Source organism: Salarias fasciatus, chromosome 14 (genome assembly GCF_902148845.1).
Source record: "Salarias fasciatus chromosome 14, fSalaFa1.1, whole genome shotgun sequence".
Lineage (NCBI taxonomy): Eukaryota > Metazoa > Chordata > Actinopteri > Blenniiformes > Blenniidae > Salarias > Salarias fasciatus.
The window spans coordinates 8,991,883-9,012,953 of NC_043758.1; the positions used below are offsets into that span (position 1 = coordinate 8,991,883).

The window sequence follows — 21,071 nt, forward strand, 5'->3', positions numbered from 1 at the left end:
CTAATGGTCTGAAAACCAGATCACTGTGTAAATGCAGTAACATGTGAACTGTCCTGCTGTCCTTTCACGTCAATATAAAAGAACAGTATTGATTCCTGACATATGCGTAATTCTGAGCTTTAATTACCGTATTTAGCAGCTTTGGCAGCATTGAGTCCTCCGGCACCTCCTAGTCCTCCGAGCCCTCCCCCACCCCCGAGTCCTCCTGCTCCACCAAGACCTCCAAATCCTCCAGCTCCCCCAAGTCCTCCTGCTCCCCCAAGTCCTCCTGCACCTGTTGACAGCAAGTTTATCTCAAGATCATCCTTCCCTGAAGGTGGCATGGTTAATATCAATGATCATTTCTTTTTAGTCGGTCATAATTACAAAAATGATCACACCCACCATATTTAGCAGCTTTGGCAGCAGCAGCAGCACCTCCTAGCCCTCCCAGTCCTCCTGTCGCCCCGAGTCCTCCAGGACCTCCAAGACCAGCTGCTCCTCCCAGACCTCCAACTCCTGTGGAACACGAATGTATTTTCAAGACCTTTTTAGTTAAATGTGGCTTTGTCCCTGTCGATCTGATTTTTCTTTCAGTTGATTATACTATCAAATAGTTTTACCGTATTTGGCAGCTTTTGCAGCAGCAGCACCTCCTCCGAGCCCTCCTAGTCCAGCTCCTCCAAGTCCCCCTGCTCCTCCTAGTCCTGCTCCTCCTAGTCCACCTGCTCCTCCTAGACCTTGTCCTCCAAGGCCACCTGTTCCTCCTGCTCCTCCAAGCCCTGCTACTCCTGTGGTTATCAGTTATGCCTTAAAAATCCTTCTCTGAGTGCAAATTGGACATTTTATTTGAGTAAAATGAAGTTGATGAATTTACCATATTTGGCAGCTTTGGCAGCAGCAGCAGCCCCTCCGAGTCCACCTAGTCCTGCTCCTCCTAGTCCTCCAGCTCCAAGTCCTCCAGCTCCGAGTCCTCCAGTTCCGAGTCCTCCAGTTCCGAGTCCTCCAGCTCCTAGTCCTCCCGTTCGGAGTCCTCCCGTTCCAAGTCCTCCAGCTCCGAGTACTCCAGCTCCGAGTCCTCCTACCCCTTAAAAAAACCCAGTTTGTCTTAATATGCTCCTCTTGGTGTAAATCAGATTAGAAGTTGGTTGACATAATCAGATCCCTTTACCATATTTGGCTGCTTTAGCAGCAGCAGCGGCACTGCCTCCTCCTCCTAGTCCCCCCAGCCCTGCTGTTGCTCCTCGTCCTCCTCCTTGTACGCCGAGTCCTCCTGCCCCACCCAGCACTCCTGCCCCTAATGAAACAGTTATCATGTATAGTCAAACAGGGGGACGAGAAAACAACACAAGCTTTTGATTACATACCTGTGATGGGGATTTCAATGTGAAATATTGTGAAAACAACATTAAAACCACATCATATTATATCTTACCGTACTTCGCCGCTTTGGCTGCTGGGGAATAACCACCTAAAGGTACTCCTCCTGGGACTCCTCCTGGGACTGCTCCAGGGACTCTCTCTGGTACTCCTCCTGGTATCCCTCCTGGGAAGCCTCCAGGTACTCCTCCAGGGACTCCTCCTGGGAAGCCTCCAGGTACTCCTCCTGGTACCCCTCCTGGGAAGCCACCTGGGACTCCTCCAGGTACTCCTCCAGGTACTCCTCCTGGGACTCCTCCTGGGACTCCTGTCCAGGGAAGACCAATAGAAAAGCTTGATCTGACTTGACCACATGATTAATTTTAGAAGTGAATTTATGGGTTGTTGAAAAGTAATGTATTAATTTGCAGTGTTACAAATGGCGTTAACTATTTTCAGTAACAAGTAATCTAACCAGTGACTCTTGCCAGCATTACAGTGCTGTTACTGACAAGTACTGACAGTAAAGTAATTCACCACTTTAAGCTTGTTTTTTTTTTTTCCTCCACTAGAGTCCAGCTGACCTAACAGAAGTTTGAGTACACAAAAAACTGTATTGGTACAAAAGTGTGTCACTTGACATGACAGAGATACAGCCATAGAGAGACCTGGTCACTCAAGGGCTACTTTTAAATGTAAGTATAAATATCTATTGACATACATCTGTGTCAGTAGATGTACGTTAACGGATGTAGAAACGCTATCTAAAGTTACAAATTAAATTTGATTGGTGTCTTGTATAATATTATCACACAGCAACATTTGAATCATTTAGATTAATGTAAAGTTTCCTGTTGATAATTTATGTTGTGAAGTGTCTATTTATTTCATTAATCATGACGCCATCAAGTGTATTGTTGCAAAGTGCATCACTTGGCATGACAGAGATACAGCCACAGAGCCATGATCATTCAAAGGCAGCTTTTGAATGGAAGCACAGACATCCAATGACATACATCTATTGTTTTTTCTTAGTCTTTTACAACTGTAGAAATGCTATCTACAGTTTTATTGGTGTCTTGTCTCATATTATCACACAGCAACATTTGAATAATTTAGATTATTGTATTGTTTTCTGTCAGTCATCTATTTATTTCATTAAATTTCATAATAAATAGTTGAACATGCATCTTAATATGGGTTCAAAATTCTTAGACAAACTGTATTTAAACATGTTTTTTTTTTAAGTAATGCAATAGTCACTTAGCCTAGTAATTAGTTACTTTTAAAATATTTGCATTCAGATACCAACTCAGTTACTTTTTTGAAGAACTTGCCCAACACTGGTCACAATGCAATTGAAGAATTTAAGACATTCTCACCATATTTAGCAGCTTTGGCTGCTCCATAACCTGTTGGAAAAAAAAAGGTTTAGAATAAACGACATGAACAGAAAGCAGCTATGGGAGAAAACAATAATTTCAACAGTTTGAATGCATTAAAACTGGGAATTTCAACTCAAATGTGCTATAAATCTGTGACGTAATGACACTTATGGAAAGACAAAGCAATTAGTTTGTACATGTGTGTTGAAATTACATTGACAGATGGAAACTAAGGCTCAATCAACTGAACCTAAAGGGATAATCTCAACATACTTGTTGTTTTTCTTCACAAAGTTGCACAAATTTTTTTTTTCTGCTGTGCGACGCTTTATTCCATGAAACAAACAAAGTGAAAGGGGCTTTTCATACCCTTTGCAAGACATCTTACCTCCGGGCACCTGACCTGGATACACTCCTCCAACACCACCGACACCACCGACCCCTCCAACACCACCGACCCCTCCAACACCTCCAACACCACCGACCCCTCCTACACCACCAACTCCTCCTACACCACCAACACCACCAACTCCTCCTACACCACCAAGACCACCCAATCCTACGGGAGAGAACATGAACTCATTTAAGATATGCAGAAATGATTTACTATCATCACATTTTCTTGACCAGCAGGAACAGTACATCAAACTACCATATTTGGCAGCTTTAGCCTGAGCAGGTGAGATGCCTCCAGGTCCTACTCCTGTGAACGAAAATACAGAAATAATTATTAAAATCTCATATTTTTTTAAAGATTTTTCAAGAATGTATGGGTGAAAAGACATACCAGTTCCAACAGGATATCCAGGGACTGATCCAGGACCACCCTGTCCTCCTGGAAGACCGGCTCCACCAGCACCGAATCCCCCATAACCTGAGACACAGGTCATAAAGCCACTTTAAGAACCAGTGCATTTCCACAGACATGAAACAAAGGCGCAAATAAAAGAAAGTATCTGTACCAAAGGGGAGTTTGCTTCCAGCAGCTTTAGCTCCATAGCCTCCTGAAGACAAAATTAACAATCTTGTGAAGAGGAATGTGAGAAAGCGTGTGCACTCTTGATCACTTGTGGCGATGTAGCATGTCTAAACAGCACAAGTCTATGAACAGATGTCTACAACTACAGCTATTCAGTAAAGAAGTCTATGAAAGAGTCTAAAAAGCTTGAAAGTATGCAAATCTTTCTCTATTGTCCTTCTTGTTGTGATGCACATGACAGAGTCAGAACCAATTCTTGATATATTTGATCCTGACAGTCCAATATCACGCAGACCTGCCAACCTTGGTGAAATTTTTTGAGTACCACTTGCCTGAGCATTTGTCGACCGGGGGGGGGCCGCTGTCAGTTTTAAGTTCAGTTTTAAGTTCTCATGTGGTTCTTTAATTTGTTTATTGGCAAAGATTAAACAGATGTTTTTCTGATACACATTACATTGCGGCTGACCGTGCACGTTGTCCCCAGAAAAGAGCTTCAAAATGCTGCTACATGTCCTTTAACTAAGCATTTTTTGCTGTGTGTGTGCGCATGCGTGCGCGTGTGTGTTCCATTACTAAAACCTTTATAAAGCCGTGAATACGGTGTTTCAATGGAACTGGTGTCCTTGTTACCTGGTGACTGACTTCCTTTAGCATTTCCTGCTGCTGCTGCTAGTAGCCGCAGATGTTGAAATCAGACTCATAAAAGGTCTGACACGACTTTTTGTCTGGTTTTTAACATCTATCAGCAACAAGGGACGTGAAAGAAACCCAGTCGCCAGTTAAAAGGGACTCAGTTATTCCAAAACACCGGCTCCGCTCCGGTTTCGCGACACTCCTCCTCCGCTAGTTAGCTGCTGCATTCAGGTGACTGGAACTGCTGCGGAAAAGTGAAACTCGGTCGTTAACACGAAAGCAGCGGAGACAGCTGGACTCAGGAGACACTCAGGAGACACGTGAAGGAAGCGAGGACAATTTGCACAAAGGAACGACTCTCAGACAGCTGTGAACCGGCTCTCGTCGTTCACTTGAAAGAGCCGTTCAAACGTTCATTGAACGTCGCAGCACTACGAGGGTAGCACATGTGTTTCCTCCCGGTTCCAGAGCTGCGGCGCACCAGCCTAATTTACCGGTATTTTTTTTCAGCGTGACAAATACAATGTGTGCCGTGAATGTGTGACAACACACCGAAATGCGTGACACTTCAGAGCCCTGCTGCTGCATCGTGTTGTCAGACATGAGAACGTCCACGGTCCGCATTTATAACAGCGCTCACAGACGTCTGCAGCTTTTTGCGTAGTTTAATGAGGCGGAGCGTACCAGCGTATTTTGATGTCAAATTGCGTACCTGCTACGCAAAATGCGTACAGGTTGGCAGGTCTGATCACGGCAAAAGTGTACAGAGAGCAGAGAAACAGAATTATTCTTTTGCTATTTGTCATATATAAGTCATGCAGTATGTTGTGCCTCAATTACAATATTTTCAACAAACAAAAAAACAGCAAAAAACACCAGTGAGCAAGGCTTGTTTGAGAATTCTGTTGTGAGTAAAGCTGAGGACACTGGTCCAAAAGCTGATTTCTCTTCAAAATTAAGCACAAGCAAAATCACATCAGTCTATAAACATTTGTTGACCAGGCCTGGTTTACAATAATCATACTATTATCATATAATAACAATCACAAATTTGCAAAAACTTTTTAGAAATGTTTATTCAACCCAAAAGATTTTTGTGCTGAAAAAATACTTTCTAGTGCAAGCTTAGTTTATAAAACTGTCACCTTCTCTTTAAAGTCATTTTCCATATTTTTTTTTTTAGTTTGGAAGTAAATGAGACATATTTTTCTGATTTCGAAGGCATCAGAAAGCTGGTAGGTGGACAAATAGTAGACAACCTGTTTTCTGGATTCAATTAGTGAAAAACCAAAGCGCCACAGAAAACGGAGGATTTCATAGAAGTGTGTTAGTTATCAGGCCTAGAGAGAAGTGAGTCATTAAACACATCATAATGCAAACAGTGTAGGATTACAGTGGTCATTTGCACCTTGTGCTTTGGGTGATTTGAGTGGATATCCATGGAACACGCCTGGCTGCAGTGACCCAGCATACCCACGACTTCCTGCAACCAAGAACATATCTGTCAATCCTGATCACATAATGTCAACATTAGCGGGAAAAAGAAGATTTTTTTAATGCAATAAATAATGTTCTTTGAGAAGTTACCTGGTCCCTGACCTCCCTGTCCTCCTCCTCCTCCAACTGAATGAAAAACAAACAAACACACATTTTAAAGTTCAAAAACTGATTAAAGGGGCAAATTAGGGTTAACCACAAAGTTAACATTATCCTGGAAATGCACTATTAAAAGGTGAATAAGTTCGTTTTTACCGTTGTTTTAACGTCTTTGCCACAAAATAACGTCCTCTTTTCACTATATCTGACTTCATAACTTTGTTTACCTGCTATGTGACATTCATTAATAATTGACCACCATGCACCAACCATGTGTCGATACCAATCACTCAGTCTTACTTGATTTGGGATTCAGGTCAGTCCCTGTGGCCACCCCAGGCAAAACTCCACGACCGCCAAACCCTGAGGGAGTCATAAGAGACCAGGAAACTGCAACCCGGAGACATGGGTGGTGGCAAACACAGTCTGGAATCGAATCTCTGAGCTAAACCAACCTTGTCCTGGCACCAGTCCACCTTGATAAAGTCCAGGCACGCCCACTCCTGTCACAGCCAATGAGAGGACAAACGTGTCTGCTTGTTTTAACAGACTGAGTTAAAATGAAACAAAACAGTTTCCAGAAAAGATTTAGTGGATTTAATGTTTCTGTGGTTTATTTTGATATTTACTTTAAAGGCACTGCTTTCATCGGCTCCATCTCAACAAATTAAAGCGTCAGTGCCGTATTTCAGACCTTCACCTGCTTTTGATTTTGCTACAGCAGATGAAATAATTGGCAGTAATCCTGATTATAATAGGGTAATTCCTATATGAGGTTCCAGCTGTTTCAAAGCGAATTGATCTGCTGTTCGTATTATATATTATCAGTAAAAACCTTTCAAGTGGAGAGGCTGACCTTTTAAATGAACACAAAACATATTTATCCAGACAAAACTCCTTTTCATCTCATGTCTTTTTTTTCTTTTTCCTCTGCAAAAACACGAAAACTGCTTCCCTTTAAAAAATATCGTGCTTTGGTTAAAATTGCACAAGAAGTTGATTTTAATTCCTGCAATTCTAAACAAAGAAGGTCGGTATTACAAGTTGCAGTCACGCATCTCACCTACCTTTTTAATTCTTAGTAAACAGCGAGATTGCTATGCAAATATTTGCTGTATTTATAAAAGTTCCTCCTGCCGTGCCAGACACCTACCACATGCCACATGCAATGGAAACTTTACTCTATGTGGCTCTGCTGCTTCATGAACGGCATCCTGTCTGCCTTCAGCTCGAGAGTTTATTGTTGAGTCTACAAAACCTGGCACTTTGGCAGCTTTCTTTCCTGCAGCACCACCGGCTCCTCCTGGAAGGCCCGTCTGAGGAATAACAGGTACTAAAGAGGGGGGGAAAAAATAGAGAAAGAAACACATTAAAAGCTAGTTAGCTCACTGAATCGAATTTGACAATCACGCAGTGTGAAAAACACAGACACATACATCTCTGCAAAGGTGCCGAGTTCAAAATCATCTGACTGTGATTTATGACTGCAGAGGACTTTTGTACACGGCCCACAGTATTTATTTTTATTTATTACAAGAGGAAAAGTACTGGGTTTGGACCGCAAAACTGGCTGTTTCTCAGAGAAATCAACTCCAGTTTGCCTGAAAAAGAGCCAATTTTGTCTTTCCAAAGCGGCACTTATGAAAATGATTAAATAAATAAATGAAAGGGAAATAGTAAAAATGATGTGTTGTGTGTTTCTTGCCTCCAGCAGGCACTGCAGCTCCAGTCCCTGCACCTCCAGGCCCGATCCCTGTTCCCCCGGCCCCTGTTGGAGCACAACGTATGCAGGAATAAAATATTTTGGACACAAAACCAAAGCTGAATTTGAACACACATAAGAGAAGCTCTGGTTCAGGGAAGCATGTTTGGAGCAGGACACATCAGACAGACAGTTGTTACAACACAACAAGGGCTATTTCTGAGAAATGAAAAAAAAAAAAAAAAAAAAACTCTTCCATTTTCAGCTATAACACACTCCAGGGTGTGTGACTGCTGGCCACTAGAGGGCTCTGTGCTATTGACAAGCAGTAACAGGCTGGTTAAGGAGAAGCTAATGTGACCCTTCAAGCCTGTCAGCAGCCATGACCAAATGCAATGTTGACTGGCCGAATTTTACTATAATCAGAGGAGGCGGACAGCACGCATGGCATTTTCTTTACCTCATCAAATGCCTCATTTCTTTGGCTATCCCATCATGCAGGAAATGAGCTGTCAGCTTCACTTTTAAGGGGCCTTGGCGGCAGAACAAAACACTCTCATTTATTTGCTCAAACCCCTTTTCATTTTTAATCTTAAAACTCCTCCATACTTTGCCGGACAGACATTGCGCACTGCCCCTAAGTATGTGTTCTGGCAGAATTGGTAAGCAAAAAGTTTGAAACAGATAAAGCAGAGCTCTCTCTTGCCAGAAGGAAGGAAGAACATGAAAACAGCACAGGCTGAATGTGGAGACTCGAGGCCCGTCATTGCCAACCAATACTTCAGAGTGGGCTCTGTGCCGCAGTGCAGTCCCAGCTGTGATTGATCCCTCCTCAGTTCATATTCAACCAGTCCTTCTATTTCAAAGCAAATCATATGCATATGCACACAGCGCAGACCTTAAGGTCATCCGGGGCCCTGCTGATGTTCAGACTCTCAAATGTTTGCAAGTACATGATAAAAAAAAAAAAAAAAAAAAAGGTGGTCTTTGCCAGAACAGTGTTTTCATGCAGAGCTACCATTAATTCAAAACATTCGGTTTGGCTTTCTCTTAACATGCAGGCATGCAGAGCTAGACAAGTATCCTTCAGTCTGTGTTCGGCTCAGTTTGAAGTCCGTCAGCAGCCAAAAATGTGCTCACCTCCTTGTGGTAGCAGAGGGCCTCCTGCACCTGCTGGAAGGAGAACCATCGACTCAGATGTTTGTCATGGCAAAATTCAGAAAAAAACATAAAGGAACATCAGCAGACAAAAAAAATAAAACTCTCTTTTTTATATATCTGAATTTGTCTGAGCAAGTCACTTCAAGAACCAAGCAGACCAGTGACCTCTCAGTCTGAGTGAAATGAAACTTCTAGTGTTACGGTTAACATGGATGAGATCAATACTGTGTAATTTGCAATCAATAACACTAAAGTATTTTTTTTTACATCAGAGGGAGATGATGCTACACCTTAAAAAGCCCAACAGGGCCGCCCTGCCTCGATTACAACATTGCTGGAAGCTTATTTAGTCCAGGAATTAGCGATATTTTCAGACTTTGACCTCCAGGACTTAAACTGACTCGTAATATCTCTGCAGGAATCAAAACAAACATATCAAAACAAGCAAATGAAACATAATCACTGCCTGGTTCCAACAAGCAATAATCCATCATGTTGTTTGATGACCCCCAGTTTCCACTGCTCTCACCGAGTCTTCTGCATTGGCAGTGACTTTAAAAGCTTGTTTGGAAGTTGATGAAAAATGGATATGATGTCTTACTTGATATGAAACTGATGTTACAGTTACACACCAAACTCTTTTGCCATGCACACTACCTCTTTTGGCAGCTTTCTGTCCAGCTCCTGGGAAGAAGCCTGCGGAGCCTCCACCATATCCACCATAAGCCCCTGAATTGTGCAAGAGGTCAAAGGAAATAAATGAGTGAACACTGGTAACATGCACACAACCCACACATACGAAGAAGTACAAATTTTGATTAATAATTCTTGCAAGGAAGGATGCTCAGTGTCTAATCTCTTAATTTAACCTTAAGCGTTGCCAAACCGTAATACCAACCCAGTAGCAACTTTAGCCTAAGAACCACATCTCGACCCTCAAAGAGCTGCAAACCATCGGGATGACGCCCCTTCAGGAACGTCTCACCCCACAAGGCACCCCGGTTTCCAGGCCCGACAAGATATGAAGACACACATACACACACACACCAGTCTTTTTTTTTTTAACACACACACTCACCTCCTCCAAGGCCTCCAGCCCCCAGGCCACCTCCGCCATAACCTCCAGCTCCAAGACTGACGCCATAACCTCCTGCTCCTAGATTGCCATAACCTGTAAAGGACAACGAAGTGCAGGGTTTGATATTTGGAGATGGAGGAAAGCATAACAAAACAAACAAGAGAGAGAAAGAGAGAGAGAAAGAAAAACAACTAAATCTTCTTCCCTGGTCCTCAAATGGTTTACTTGTGATCTCTATGGCCGTAATTATCCTACAACAAAAATAAGTAATCACTCAAACTTTCAAGAAAACATATTCCAGGATCTGCAGAAACAGTGTCAGTATATGCTGGAAAAATAAACTCTGAGGCACGAGACATAGCAGAATGTGTACAGAATTATATCTGATTGAAAACATTTACGCGTGTGACTCCAGAGCCAAGAAATGCACTCAAGGGGACAGAAGTTGACCAGTGATTGAGACACATGACAGAAGCAGCAGGAGAAACATTTCGCTATCTGGTTATGCGGTGGTATAAACAGTGGTGGGAGCACTCTGTTCTTCCTGGGACTAAAAGCCCCAAAATAATCTGTTCGGGGTAAAAACTCTTGGCTTGATTTGATGCAAGAATAAAGTAAAACCCCAGCTTCAGTTTCTGCTCGTTGGCAAGAACAAAAATATGAGAAAAATAGGGAAAAACAGTGTGGAGAGTGAGGAGAATTGAAATAAAACACTCAACACCTGCTCAACAATTGATAACTGCTGGTTATCCCAAAACAAGAAAACCAGAGTTCAGAATAACTTTTGATAATATTAAATCAGTCTCTGTCTGTTCCATCTCGGTTATGAACCTCAAAAATTGCATTTTTTCCCCCAGTGCCATTACATGACTCATAACTGGAAAAGACTTTTATACCAAAGTGTATATTCCTTGAAGTTCGTGTCTGGCATGGAAAGGACAAAACTACCATTCTGCTTTCATAGTGACAAAAATGTCCAGTTAAAACCGAAAAGGGGGGAATTTAATACATTAAGAAATCTCTGCATAACTTTTGCGCGCCAGACCAAAACTAATTCAAGCAAATGTGAAAAAGATGTTCTTGCTATTCACATTCAGATCCATCAAGTTGAACTTTAGCCACTCCAGATAACTGCCAAAGTGATTAATGCACATTTTATCATGTTAACATATGGAATTACTGTTTGGGACTGTGTTAGAAACATTATTGTCAGAGATGTATTTCTTTCGTTTGAATTGAAGAAAACTGAAAAAGTTTATTAATCGGAGACCTACAAGTCGGAGTGATGATTGTTTTTGAAACCTGAGGAAATTTTAATGCTGCCAACAAACGAGTCCACCAAGGAATTTATTTTCATCGATACTTGTATAAGATGTAAATCATGGGGGGAAAACAACCAAGCTTGGGAAACAAACTGAGAAGGAGATGGGAGAGGAGGGCGAGAGCCTGGAGTCGGTCCAGTAAACTGCAGAGAGCAGGTAATGATACTGACGAGGAGGAAGAATGCGCCTGGAGAGGTGGGCTGAAAGACTGGGAGTTGAGTTACAAGACCCAGACAAAACAAATACGGGCACTGGCCTTGCCAAGGGTTTGGCAAACAAGCAGAGCATGCAACGCAAGTCCAGGAGCTCAGCTCAGCGCAGCGCCCGACTTCTCCGTCAAAGATTTCAGCTCGATCCTCATCGATTGGTCAGCTCATCCTCAGACAAACCTCAGTGTAATAGCAAGGGTCATCAATTCTGATACAAACCAGGCTAATCCAGCATTATTATGTTGAAATTAGGATTATTTCTTCTTTGTCTTGCACTTCTCAGTGAGAACAAGGAACAAAAAGCAGTAGAACATTGTAAGGATAGTTTCTACAAGTTGACATTAAAATCAAAATGCATTTTAACCAGAAGAAACATCTGGTAAAAGATTGATCCAAAAAGAACAACCATCTGCCTCAATCCCTAGAGGAGTTCTACAAGTAGGGGAAGAAAACCACACTATTGTGTTTTCTGAAAACATTCAATGATCTACCAGCTTGACGTCTCCATGCAGCTGCGATCTTGAGCTTCCAGTCCACAAAACGATTCCTCACTGGCTGGTCTGAGGGTTGTGTTTGTCGGATTGAGCAAGCAAGACTGACAAATATGAAGATGGAGTGAAACTATCAGGGTCATGGAGACTTCTTCTTCTGGCCCACCTGTGCTCAGATGTGCACCCAGCCTGGCTCTGGCAGTCGTGCACGGGGTCAACCAACAAGTTTAACCCTCTTATTCAAGATCAAGAGACAGTTGCACAACAGGAAGCCTTCAGGGAGCATTTCAGTCCAAGTGTGTCGGGAATAAAAATGTTATTTTCTGTAGTTATAACATCATTAGATATTGAGGAATGTAACACTTCTGAGTCAAGAACAAAAGTTCCATCCCTGATGGTGTGTGTTTTCTGGGTCAGAGCAAAAGAACATGCTAAGAGAAAGTGTACCTTTGTCCGTTTGGCATCCATGTGCTGATTGTGTACTTGGGAATTTGTGGGTAGAGTTATAGTACAAAAGCTCTCTGTTTGGCCATATTTACTTCATTCTGTTCGCTCAAACAAGCATGCTTTTGTTGGACTATTATTACAGCATGTCAGCTCATACAAATAGACCTGTCTTAGCTCACACATTATTGGAAGTCTACACCAATGTTGTTTGTTGTCATGAACCATATTTGAAAAGCCTGCACACCAAGTCCCAGTGATCAAATCATTGTGCTTTCCTGGTGCTGCTCCCAGTATTTAGTTGATTGCTCACAAGCTGCAGGATGTCTGTGCCGTAATGTAGTACCTAATTTTCTCTGTGACCCCCAAGCCAAAGTAGGGAGCTCGAGAGACCACTTGAAACCCCAACTGGCTGTGGACCTTGGACAAAAGCAACCTACAAAAGGTCAATACTCTAAATAGAAGATGGAAGGGTCAGAAACCCAATACCACACGGGAGGGAAGACCGGGGTCCAAGAAAAGTGGAAGGTTAGTGATGCAGATCTGCAGTGCATCACAGTTTCCTCAATTTAGATTCAATAAAAAAAGAATGGAGTACCCGGCCAGTTTCCAGTCGCTCGCTTCCACAGCTGTATGTTGCACAAGCTGGTTGTGGAGATGAAATGTGTCACTGCGTGAGTGAATGATCATGTGTTTTTCAAAGTGGTCATTTGTCTTGAATTGATAAAGAATGACTTCAGTAGAGGATGCAAACCTAAAGGTCTTTCATAACAAAAAAACAGAGTTCAACAAGAAACCATCGTCACTATTCTGCTGCACCATGACAAGCGCTTTACTGTTAATCCACGGTCATGTTTGTAACCTCAGATTCAGTGCACGTCATGGATGTGAGCCAGTGTGAGCAGAAATATCTGGTCTGAATCTCTGCACTGAGCCATCTTCCTCGCTCTGCATTGGGGTTAGTTAAGGTAAAGCTCCGTGACAGAACCACAAGACTACAGTAAATGATAATCAAAACAGTTTCTTTCAGCTTTCAGGCCCTTTCTGGTGCCTATATTTCACCATTCTATATATTTTAATCTCAGTCTTTCTGAACCGGTGTGAGGAGTGTGAGTGTCTGAGGAGTCTGTCAGACTGGACTTCAGGAGTTAATGGCAGAAACCAGGAGAATCTAAAATTTACAAGTGAACAAGGTGTTTGTTTCTTTCCTTCTTGCTTCTCTCCCCTCCTCTCTTCCTACTTTGTGAACCAGCTGGGCTTGGTGAAGGGATTAATTTAAGAAAGCAAAGAATTCTGTGGCAGATGTCCACTGGAGCTGAAGGCAGACGCGAGGAGAGCAGACTTCGGAGCTAAAGCTCTGGAATGCCCACTAAATTTTGGGGCCTTGCTTCTCATTGTGTTCTTTGTTTGAGCTCATGTTTAATCAGGAAAGCATTATAAGAACAAATGTTTATTTACCGAAAAGCCAGGGGAGGGCATTTTGACTATTACTTTTTAATGTTGTTATCTGAGCAGGAAGCCACATGGGGGGTGCACAGTAGGACTATTGTTGAACAACACCGCGCTGCCATTTTCAGTCATATGATGGAAAACTTTATGAAGGTGGACTCCTTCAAAGGCATCCTGGTGGCTAACTGAGAATCAATATTTTACTGTTTGGGAGGCTGATGCTGTTCTCCGGCTGTGCGAAACTCATCATGATCCTCTTCACTGTCGTGACACCAGATTTTTATCAGTATCAAATTATCACACTGCTCGCTCCTCCAAGTTGGTGGATGTATTGCATTCTTACAAGGTGACGCAGAAAACGTTGGAGGGGGGGAGTACAATGATGTGAGGTGCTGCAGTGATTCCAGATCGCGTGAGACAAGTGGACACTCTGAAGCGCCTCCTCTCCCCCTGCATCTCATGTGACCCACGATGCTCTGCGTCGCTCCGTCAGCCTCGGCCACCGAGCTGAGAGAAGCTACATGTTGGACTAATTAAGTATTCACACAGTCACACCATTATGCAGAAACTGGCTGGCTCGTGTGAGCCAGTCGACTCTGGCGGCCGGCCTTTTATTGTTTTTGATTTATTTTTACATGGAATCAGGAGAAGTCCCAAAGCCCGAGCCCTGCGTTTTTTTGCCAAATGACCCCAAGTGAAAAACTGTCAGACTCACTAATAAACAGGGAAAGGTTTGAGTTTGCCTCATTCTTTTACATCTTAACTGCATCCAGATCAAAATTAATGTAACAAGCATCACTTTAGCACGGTCGCTCATGAGCTGCAAAGTATGGGTGGCCACTGTGAGCTTTTAATCGGGGGTGATAGGAATCACACGAAACAAAGAGCTTCATTTCATTGAGTGCAATTTACACTGAGAAACTAAAGCAAGCCTTTGCAGGTCTCACCAACCGAAGGGATCCGCTCACACTTAAATTGTAAAAGCTATAATTTGCTCATTAGAGGAATCACAAACGCAGCGATCAGGTCAAAAAAGGCCGCCATTCTCAGGGACGTCTGCGACTCTGTGACTTCTCCAGCCTGGGATTATGAGAGTGTCTCAGCTTCACAAACACATGATTTATTTCCAACACGTCTGTGCAGAGATCATTTTCATCTTTACATCCGAGCTCCATTCATGTGTCTGCCGTGCGCTTGACCAGAACCACTACGCCCCTGATGTCATTGTTTATGCAGCGAGCCGTGCAGAGCAGAACACGCCAGGCTATAAGCTTTCAAGTTGACCTAACATTTGTCCCTGTGCAAGCGTTAGGAGCTGTGATTCTACTTTTTCTCCACTTCTGGAGGAATTTCACAGTTGCTCTGCCAACACTGAGCCCCTGGATATGTCTGCAGAGTTTCCCTAACCTGGCGTTCGTACCACTGCCCATTTTGACTTGGCACGGACACGCTGACAGTATGTACTGCAAACCGGACAGAAACACATAAAAAGTCTTCTGCAGAACACAATTACATGTGGAGAGACAACAAGGCTTTGAAAAACTGTTCATTTTTCATCAGTGAGCTTCATGTGCAGGAGAATCTAATTGTGCAAATTAGATTGTACAGTAAAAAAAAAAAAAAAAAAGGTTAACAAATGCAGCCTGTGGCCATGGTATGTAAAGTTGGACAAGTGTGCTTCCTCTCCCAGATGGTCTGCACATGCATGGAGCTGCCATTCCACTGAATACCTCTCCGACAACTCAGGGCTGGAAAAAAAAAACAAAAAAAAAAACAGTCTGGTGTTCGACAGGTCGGCCCGACTCAAAACATGCAAATGAAATGCTGACGTTAAATCCACTGTAACAGCCTCAAAACAATCTTCCAAGTTCCCTTGTCACCGCCAAAGTATGGCCGATGCATGGCCGTGCGAGGCATCACACTATGACAAATAAATGGGATGCTCTACAAAGAAAAGCAAGACAGATCGTTTGTGTCATCGACAGCAGAATCGCCGCGGGTGTATAGAAGTTATGCTTTGTGCAGTAATGCATGGGGATATCTGAGGCCTGGAGAGCCAGAGCTTGAAGTCATTTATCATCCGAGCACATTAAGCCCAGCCTGATAAGTACTGAGAACTCCAAGAGAGACATTTCACCGAGGTGAGATAATTTTATGTGACTCACATCTTTTCAAAATACAAGTATATTCATGAAAGACTAAAACTGATTTGGGAGTAAAAGGTTTACACAAGAAGCTGATGTAAGAATAAATTCCTTGTTGGTGATACTTTTAGCAGTTTATACTACAGTTTACTTTTGTCATTAAAGCTGCGTCCCACTTTAAACGAATATTTAACAGTCAACCTTTCCTTCAGTGTGTGTTGATAATAGATAATAAATATATAAATGTAACCAATCACCTCGAGCGGACGACAGGCAGACTTGTTGTGAATGATAAGCAGCAGCATTACTGCGTATCCAGCAAGAAATGTACAACAAAGATATTCAAGTGGGCCAGATTTTAATCGATTCGAATCAATGACTGAAATCAGCTTGTGTAACTGTGAAATGTCTTCAAATACCCTGAAGGAAATAACCTTGATAAATTGAACTATCACTAAATAAACAGCACTTGAACTGTGCTGTCAGATGCTCTGAACGTTTTCCACCACAGAAAGGATGGTTTCCAAACCATCATTCATCACAGAAAAGGAAAAAAAAAGGTGAGGAGATTAGTGATAGTGGAAGTGCTGTGTGGGAGAAAACACTCTGGGAGAAAGGATAATGCATGACTGATTAGACACCAATGAAAGCCCAACCTTATCAGTTGTTACTCAGATGTCTCGCTAATTCTTGAGCTCAATTAGTGAAAATATTAAAGATTAGAACCAAATCAACACGTTACATCAACTGAGAAGAACTTTTGGGTGTGAGCGACGAGACGTTGCGTTCCATGAGCTGATTGTGAGAGTAACATACTGAAAGTTTCCTCTCAAGGCGGTTCAGCTTCCAAAATTACAAGAGCTTGATATCATTTCTTTGTGCAACAGAGATGAAAGGAATCAAAATAGGAGCAGTTTCTGTCTGAATGAGCAGGTGCGGCTGTGTGAGTCTCAGTGCTCGAACGAGCGCTGTATGGGACAAATGAAGCCCGGCCAGGATACATATCAGTGTTTATGTGCCGAAGCGTGCGTTTGTATGTACATGTGGTCTCTCTTTTAATTGAATGCCATCGGAACACAAACATCGATTTTATAGCAATAAGTGACCCGTACAAAGACATCCAAACACACTCCGAGTGTAAAAGTCACAGTCGCACATCAGATGAATCGCAGGCGTACCGGGCTGTCAGGCCGACGGACACCTGTGGATCTTTGACTTGGCTGGTCTGGGTCCTTATCTCTCACCTCCATAAGCATATACCGGTATCTATGTGTGGAAACGTGTGTTTGTGTGCACACACGGTCACTTTTGTAATTGCGTGCATGCGATGATCGCAAACATGTTTAGAAGCCCCCATGGTTACGCACGTTCGCATGCAGATGCGTCCAGTCTCTCACAGCTCAGAGGACAGGTCTGTGCCGCGGTAATGAAAAGCATATGTCCTCCAGGAGACTAAACTTTCCCCCGAGCTCCTCTTCTAAACACTTTCATCACCACCTCAATCCATCAGACTCCTCACTCTTAGAAACTCATGCACACTTCTTGTGCGTGAGCACACGCTCAGACAGCCGTCGGCGCGGCTCGGTGAAAGACAATCTGTGTGTTTGACGTATATACGGCAAATTTGTTTAAGTTATTGCTGCTCCTTTATTCCCCCCGGCTCTTATCATTCCTTTTTCCTGCCACTGCTCACTCTTCCTCTTGTGAAGCAGACTGGTTGTGCAGCAGAAAAGAGGCAGTAGTACTGATGGGACGCATTTTAAGAAACAAACGGAGCCAAGTTTGCAGTCTGAAATAGGTGTGAGAGCATCTCAGAATTCACTTGATTTGAAACAGTGATCAATTTTACATCTTTTCATCAGTGCAACGTAGCCAGAGGCTGCAAACACTCAAACACTTGGATGTATTTTCTGTAATCAACACCTATAAACTTACCGTTTGGGGAGATTGCTGTCACAGCAGTGACAAGAGTTCAAATTGAAAAAGTTTGTAAGAGACAGCTCACAGAAATGTGTTTCTCAGTATTGGAAATGTTTCTGCACTTGCCAATGTAATCCATCATCATTAATTATATAGACTGTGAAATTTCCAGGCAAGCACATGACTGTTGGGACTCAATTCACTATAGTTAGAAGAATGTTTTTAGTGGCATTTAGGAGCCCTGTGAGGTTGATGTAAGCAGTAAGGAGAATATGCACTCAGCTGCCAGTTAATTTTGTGGACTTATCTAAAAAGATTTCAGGCCCGTACAATTGGCAGTAAATAGCTGAGTAATAAATCTTCCTTTCCCAAGGTCGTGTTGTAGGTTGCAGGTTGTATCGCTGAGGTATATTGCACTGTAATTTCATCATAACATTCAGCTTAGGAGGAGGCTCATTTCCATCATTCTTTCTTCACGGCTGGAAGCTGGAAGATGTACGTCTGAAGTCCAGTAAATTAAACATTCTGCACTAACTTCTGTTGAAAGGAGCTACGCCCGGTGTCTGCTTTTATCAGGTGTGTAGTTTAATCCCACTTTGCCGCAAAAATAAGCCATTAGAAAGTGAGCGGTTTGTTTCGAAGCCAAATGAAGGGAGGAAATATAAACCAAATCACTACAAGTCAAACTCTACTTTCCAGTTAATCTTAAGAATGTCATTGATAAAATAAATACAGCACTTAATTTATTCACTGTATACTTCTAACCAAAGAAATACTGAAAACAGTTGCTTATAGACTGATGATCATGCCAGTTTTCATTACTGTCAATCTCATGTGACATTAAACTATTGTCTGTTTCAGACAGCGTCCGAAATGTAAGACACACAGCATGCTGTCCATCAGCGTCAGTTTGTAATAATTTTGAAGAGAAATCTGGCAAGAAAAGCACAGACACATCCATCCAAAAGCTAAAACAGACCATTATAATGGCAGGATAAAACCATAATAACAGAGAAAACAGTAACCTTTATGGTTTTCGTTAACTTCCTTCACACTGCTTGATATTGACAAGGAGCGAGTCAATGAAGGCCAAGTTTTGGCAATCGTCACACGAGGAGGATTGAATCCGCCTTCGCTTTAGGGAAGACAGGAAAGGAGAGAGTGTCCAACAGCTGCTCATAAGGAGAGAGTTCCTCTTCCCAGCTTTCGGTGTATCGTCAAAGCTGGATGCTGACAGGCTTTACAATTAGTGTAACATTTACAAGGTCTTGCATGAGCGGCGCTGCGATTCACTGCAGTCACGCTACTCACACAACCAGCTGCTGTTCTCCATTACCGGCCAGGCAAGGTGCATACCTGAGGAATGCAGTGTCACTACGATGCAGCGAATCACAGCGGCTCCTTCAAGGTGTGTGAGCTCATGCATAAGTGCCCGATTGTCAAGTTAGCAACATGATATTAAATAACATGCTTTTTTTTTTTGTTTTAAAGAATTGTATTTTTCTTTGAATTTCAATATACACTTTGTAAAATAAAAGGTTTGTGTAAAGTTCTCATTTCCAGATTTGGACCATTTACGGGCAACATATTTTAGCTGCAAGGGAAAGCGTTGATGGAAGCACATTTTTAAAGAGGACTGAACTGCCATGAAGTTGAACATAACGCAGCTCCTCCACGAATTTCAGTCTCTCCTTTCATTTTAGAAATGTGCAAAGCCTTAGCTGACCCAAAAGTAATCACTCTATTTTTTTCCACATAGCAGAGTCTGGATTAGTCTGGATTGGAGAAGGGAATACCAAAAAAAAAAAAAAGAAAAAAAGAAACAAAATAAAAGACCCTCAACGGAACAATAAAAAAAATGGTCCGCTTCCCTCCTTCCCCTTTTCTCACTGATTTAATTTGTGCCATGCATACCTGCTCAGATAGAGGAGCAAACAAAAGCTGGGGCAATACTTCCTGAACAACTCTCTGCTGTTCTTTGCCAAAGTCAACTTCCACCAAATACTGGATATTAGGTCATTTACACAGAACGGCTCTCCAGTAACTCTTGTTAGAGGGCGGGGGTGTGGCCCTCCGCAGGGACCCTTCTGTAACCCACTCCATGTGTTATCAGCATTATAAGACGATTGCTCGGTTCCTTATCTCTCTAAACACAGAGGTAGACTGAGATTGTATCAGCAGTGCTTAGGGAAATTAAACGATGGCTAAACACTGCTCCAGCACCAATGCGGCGCAGACTAAAATACAGTGAAGGAAAATATTTACTGTACAGTATCGGAGAGAAGGGCCGTGGTAAATTTCAACACGGAGGTTTCCAGATATTGTGAGGGTCTAACATTACAATAACATTAATCAGTGCTCTGGCACCATTGTTTAGCAGGCGCTGATGGCTGTTTGCACTCTGCCAATCATCACTCCCTCATACTCTTAACACAGCGGAGGTGGAATCTCTGAACGGTCCCACCCAGTCAGGACGTCCTCAACAGCTGTCAAGCCAGTGTAAACTAATCATAAAAAAAAAAACAACACACAGGTGATAAGAAAAAAACTCAGTGACGACCAATCAAAAGGAGCCTGGAGCCACTGCTCTGATGGTTAATGCAGTCTATACATTAAGCGACTTTACCAAAGCTTCAACAATAAGCTGTTTCCTTCCTCTCAAGCCGCTCCGACTGCATGTGTCAGGCAGAGGAATGTTCCACGTTGTGAAAGGCCTCACTTTCAATATTGCTTCAGTGTAAACTGGACAACAACACAGTATCTGCTATTCTTTAAAATACTGCGTTAAAGTGTTATTTTTAACAGCAATAACATAATACTGCTATATATTTTAATTAGCTCACATGCTGTAGGACTTTCCATGGGGAGCAGTAACGTCCATAAATATTACAACATACCTGGTTTGAGGGGTTTTCCACCTTGTCCTGTTGGATGAAGACAAACACAGCGTTATTAATTTTTTTTTATTCATGTTTAATTCAAATTCTATATTCCCAAGTAAAATATTACTTTAATCAGCCACTTTGGAATATATAAAGCTATCAGATACCAGCTACAGAGAGCAACAAGCATTTTAAAATCAAACCTTTGTCCTTCTGGTTAAGAAGTAATATTTTCTGATATTACTGATATGAAGTTTTATTTTTTAGTCACCTTTACCCAAATTAAAATCCATCTTTGAAAAGATACAACCTTTTAATTTGTGATTTTCAGGGTCAAA

General features: G+C 42.3%; 1 protein-coding gene and 1 long non-coding RNA gene across 2 annotated transcripts in view; both read right to left on the reverse strand.

Moving 5' to 3' along the window:
• Positions 1-246: 246 nt before the first annotated feature.
• LOC115400840 (uncharacterized) lies at positions 247-681 on the reverse strand. The gene is made up of 3 exons (XR_003932825.1): positions 603-681; positions 385-498; positions 247-274 (listed from the first exon to the last, which is right to left on the reverse strand). It is a non-coding gene; the product is annotated as an uncharacterized LOC115400840 (long non-coding RNA).
• A 143-nt stretch (positions 682-824) lies between these two features.
• LOC115400707 (elastin-like) overlaps positions 825-21,071 on the reverse strand; it is a 32,113-nt gene continuing 11,866 nt past the window's right edge. The window contains exons 5-23 of the mRNA XM_030108718.1: positions 20,749-20,775; positions 9,873-9,965; positions 9,452-9,523; positions 8,774-8,806; positions 7,637-7,699; positions 7,190-7,264; positions 6,387-6,434; positions 6,232-6,294; positions 5,923-5,958; positions 5,744-5,818; positions 3,686-3,727; positions 3,511-3,597; positions 3,376-3,426; positions 3,238-3,282; positions 3,112-3,138; positions 2,721-2,750; positions 1,415-1,666; positions 1,151-1,276; positions 825-1,060 (exon numbers count right to left, since the gene is read on the reverse strand). Of these exons, the coding sequence (XP_029964578.1) occupies positions 825-1,060; positions 1,151-1,276; positions 1,415-1,666; positions 2,721-2,750; positions 3,112-3,138; positions 3,238-3,282; positions 3,376-3,426; positions 3,511-3,597; positions 3,686-3,727; positions 5,744-5,818; positions 5,923-5,958; positions 6,232-6,294; positions 6,387-6,434; positions 7,190-7,264; positions 7,637-7,699; positions 8,774-8,806; positions 9,452-9,523; positions 9,873-9,965; positions 20,749-20,775 (1,481 nt within the window). The remainder of the gene's footprint in view (positions 1,061-1,150; positions 1,277-1,414; positions 1,667-2,720; positions 2,751-3,111; positions 3,139-3,237; positions 3,283-3,375; positions 3,427-3,510; positions 3,598-3,685; positions 3,728-5,743; positions 5,819-5,922; positions 5,959-6,231; positions 6,295-6,386; positions 6,435-7,189; positions 7,265-7,636; positions 7,700-8,773; positions 8,807-9,451; positions 9,524-9,872; positions 9,966-20,748; positions 20,776-21,071) is intronic.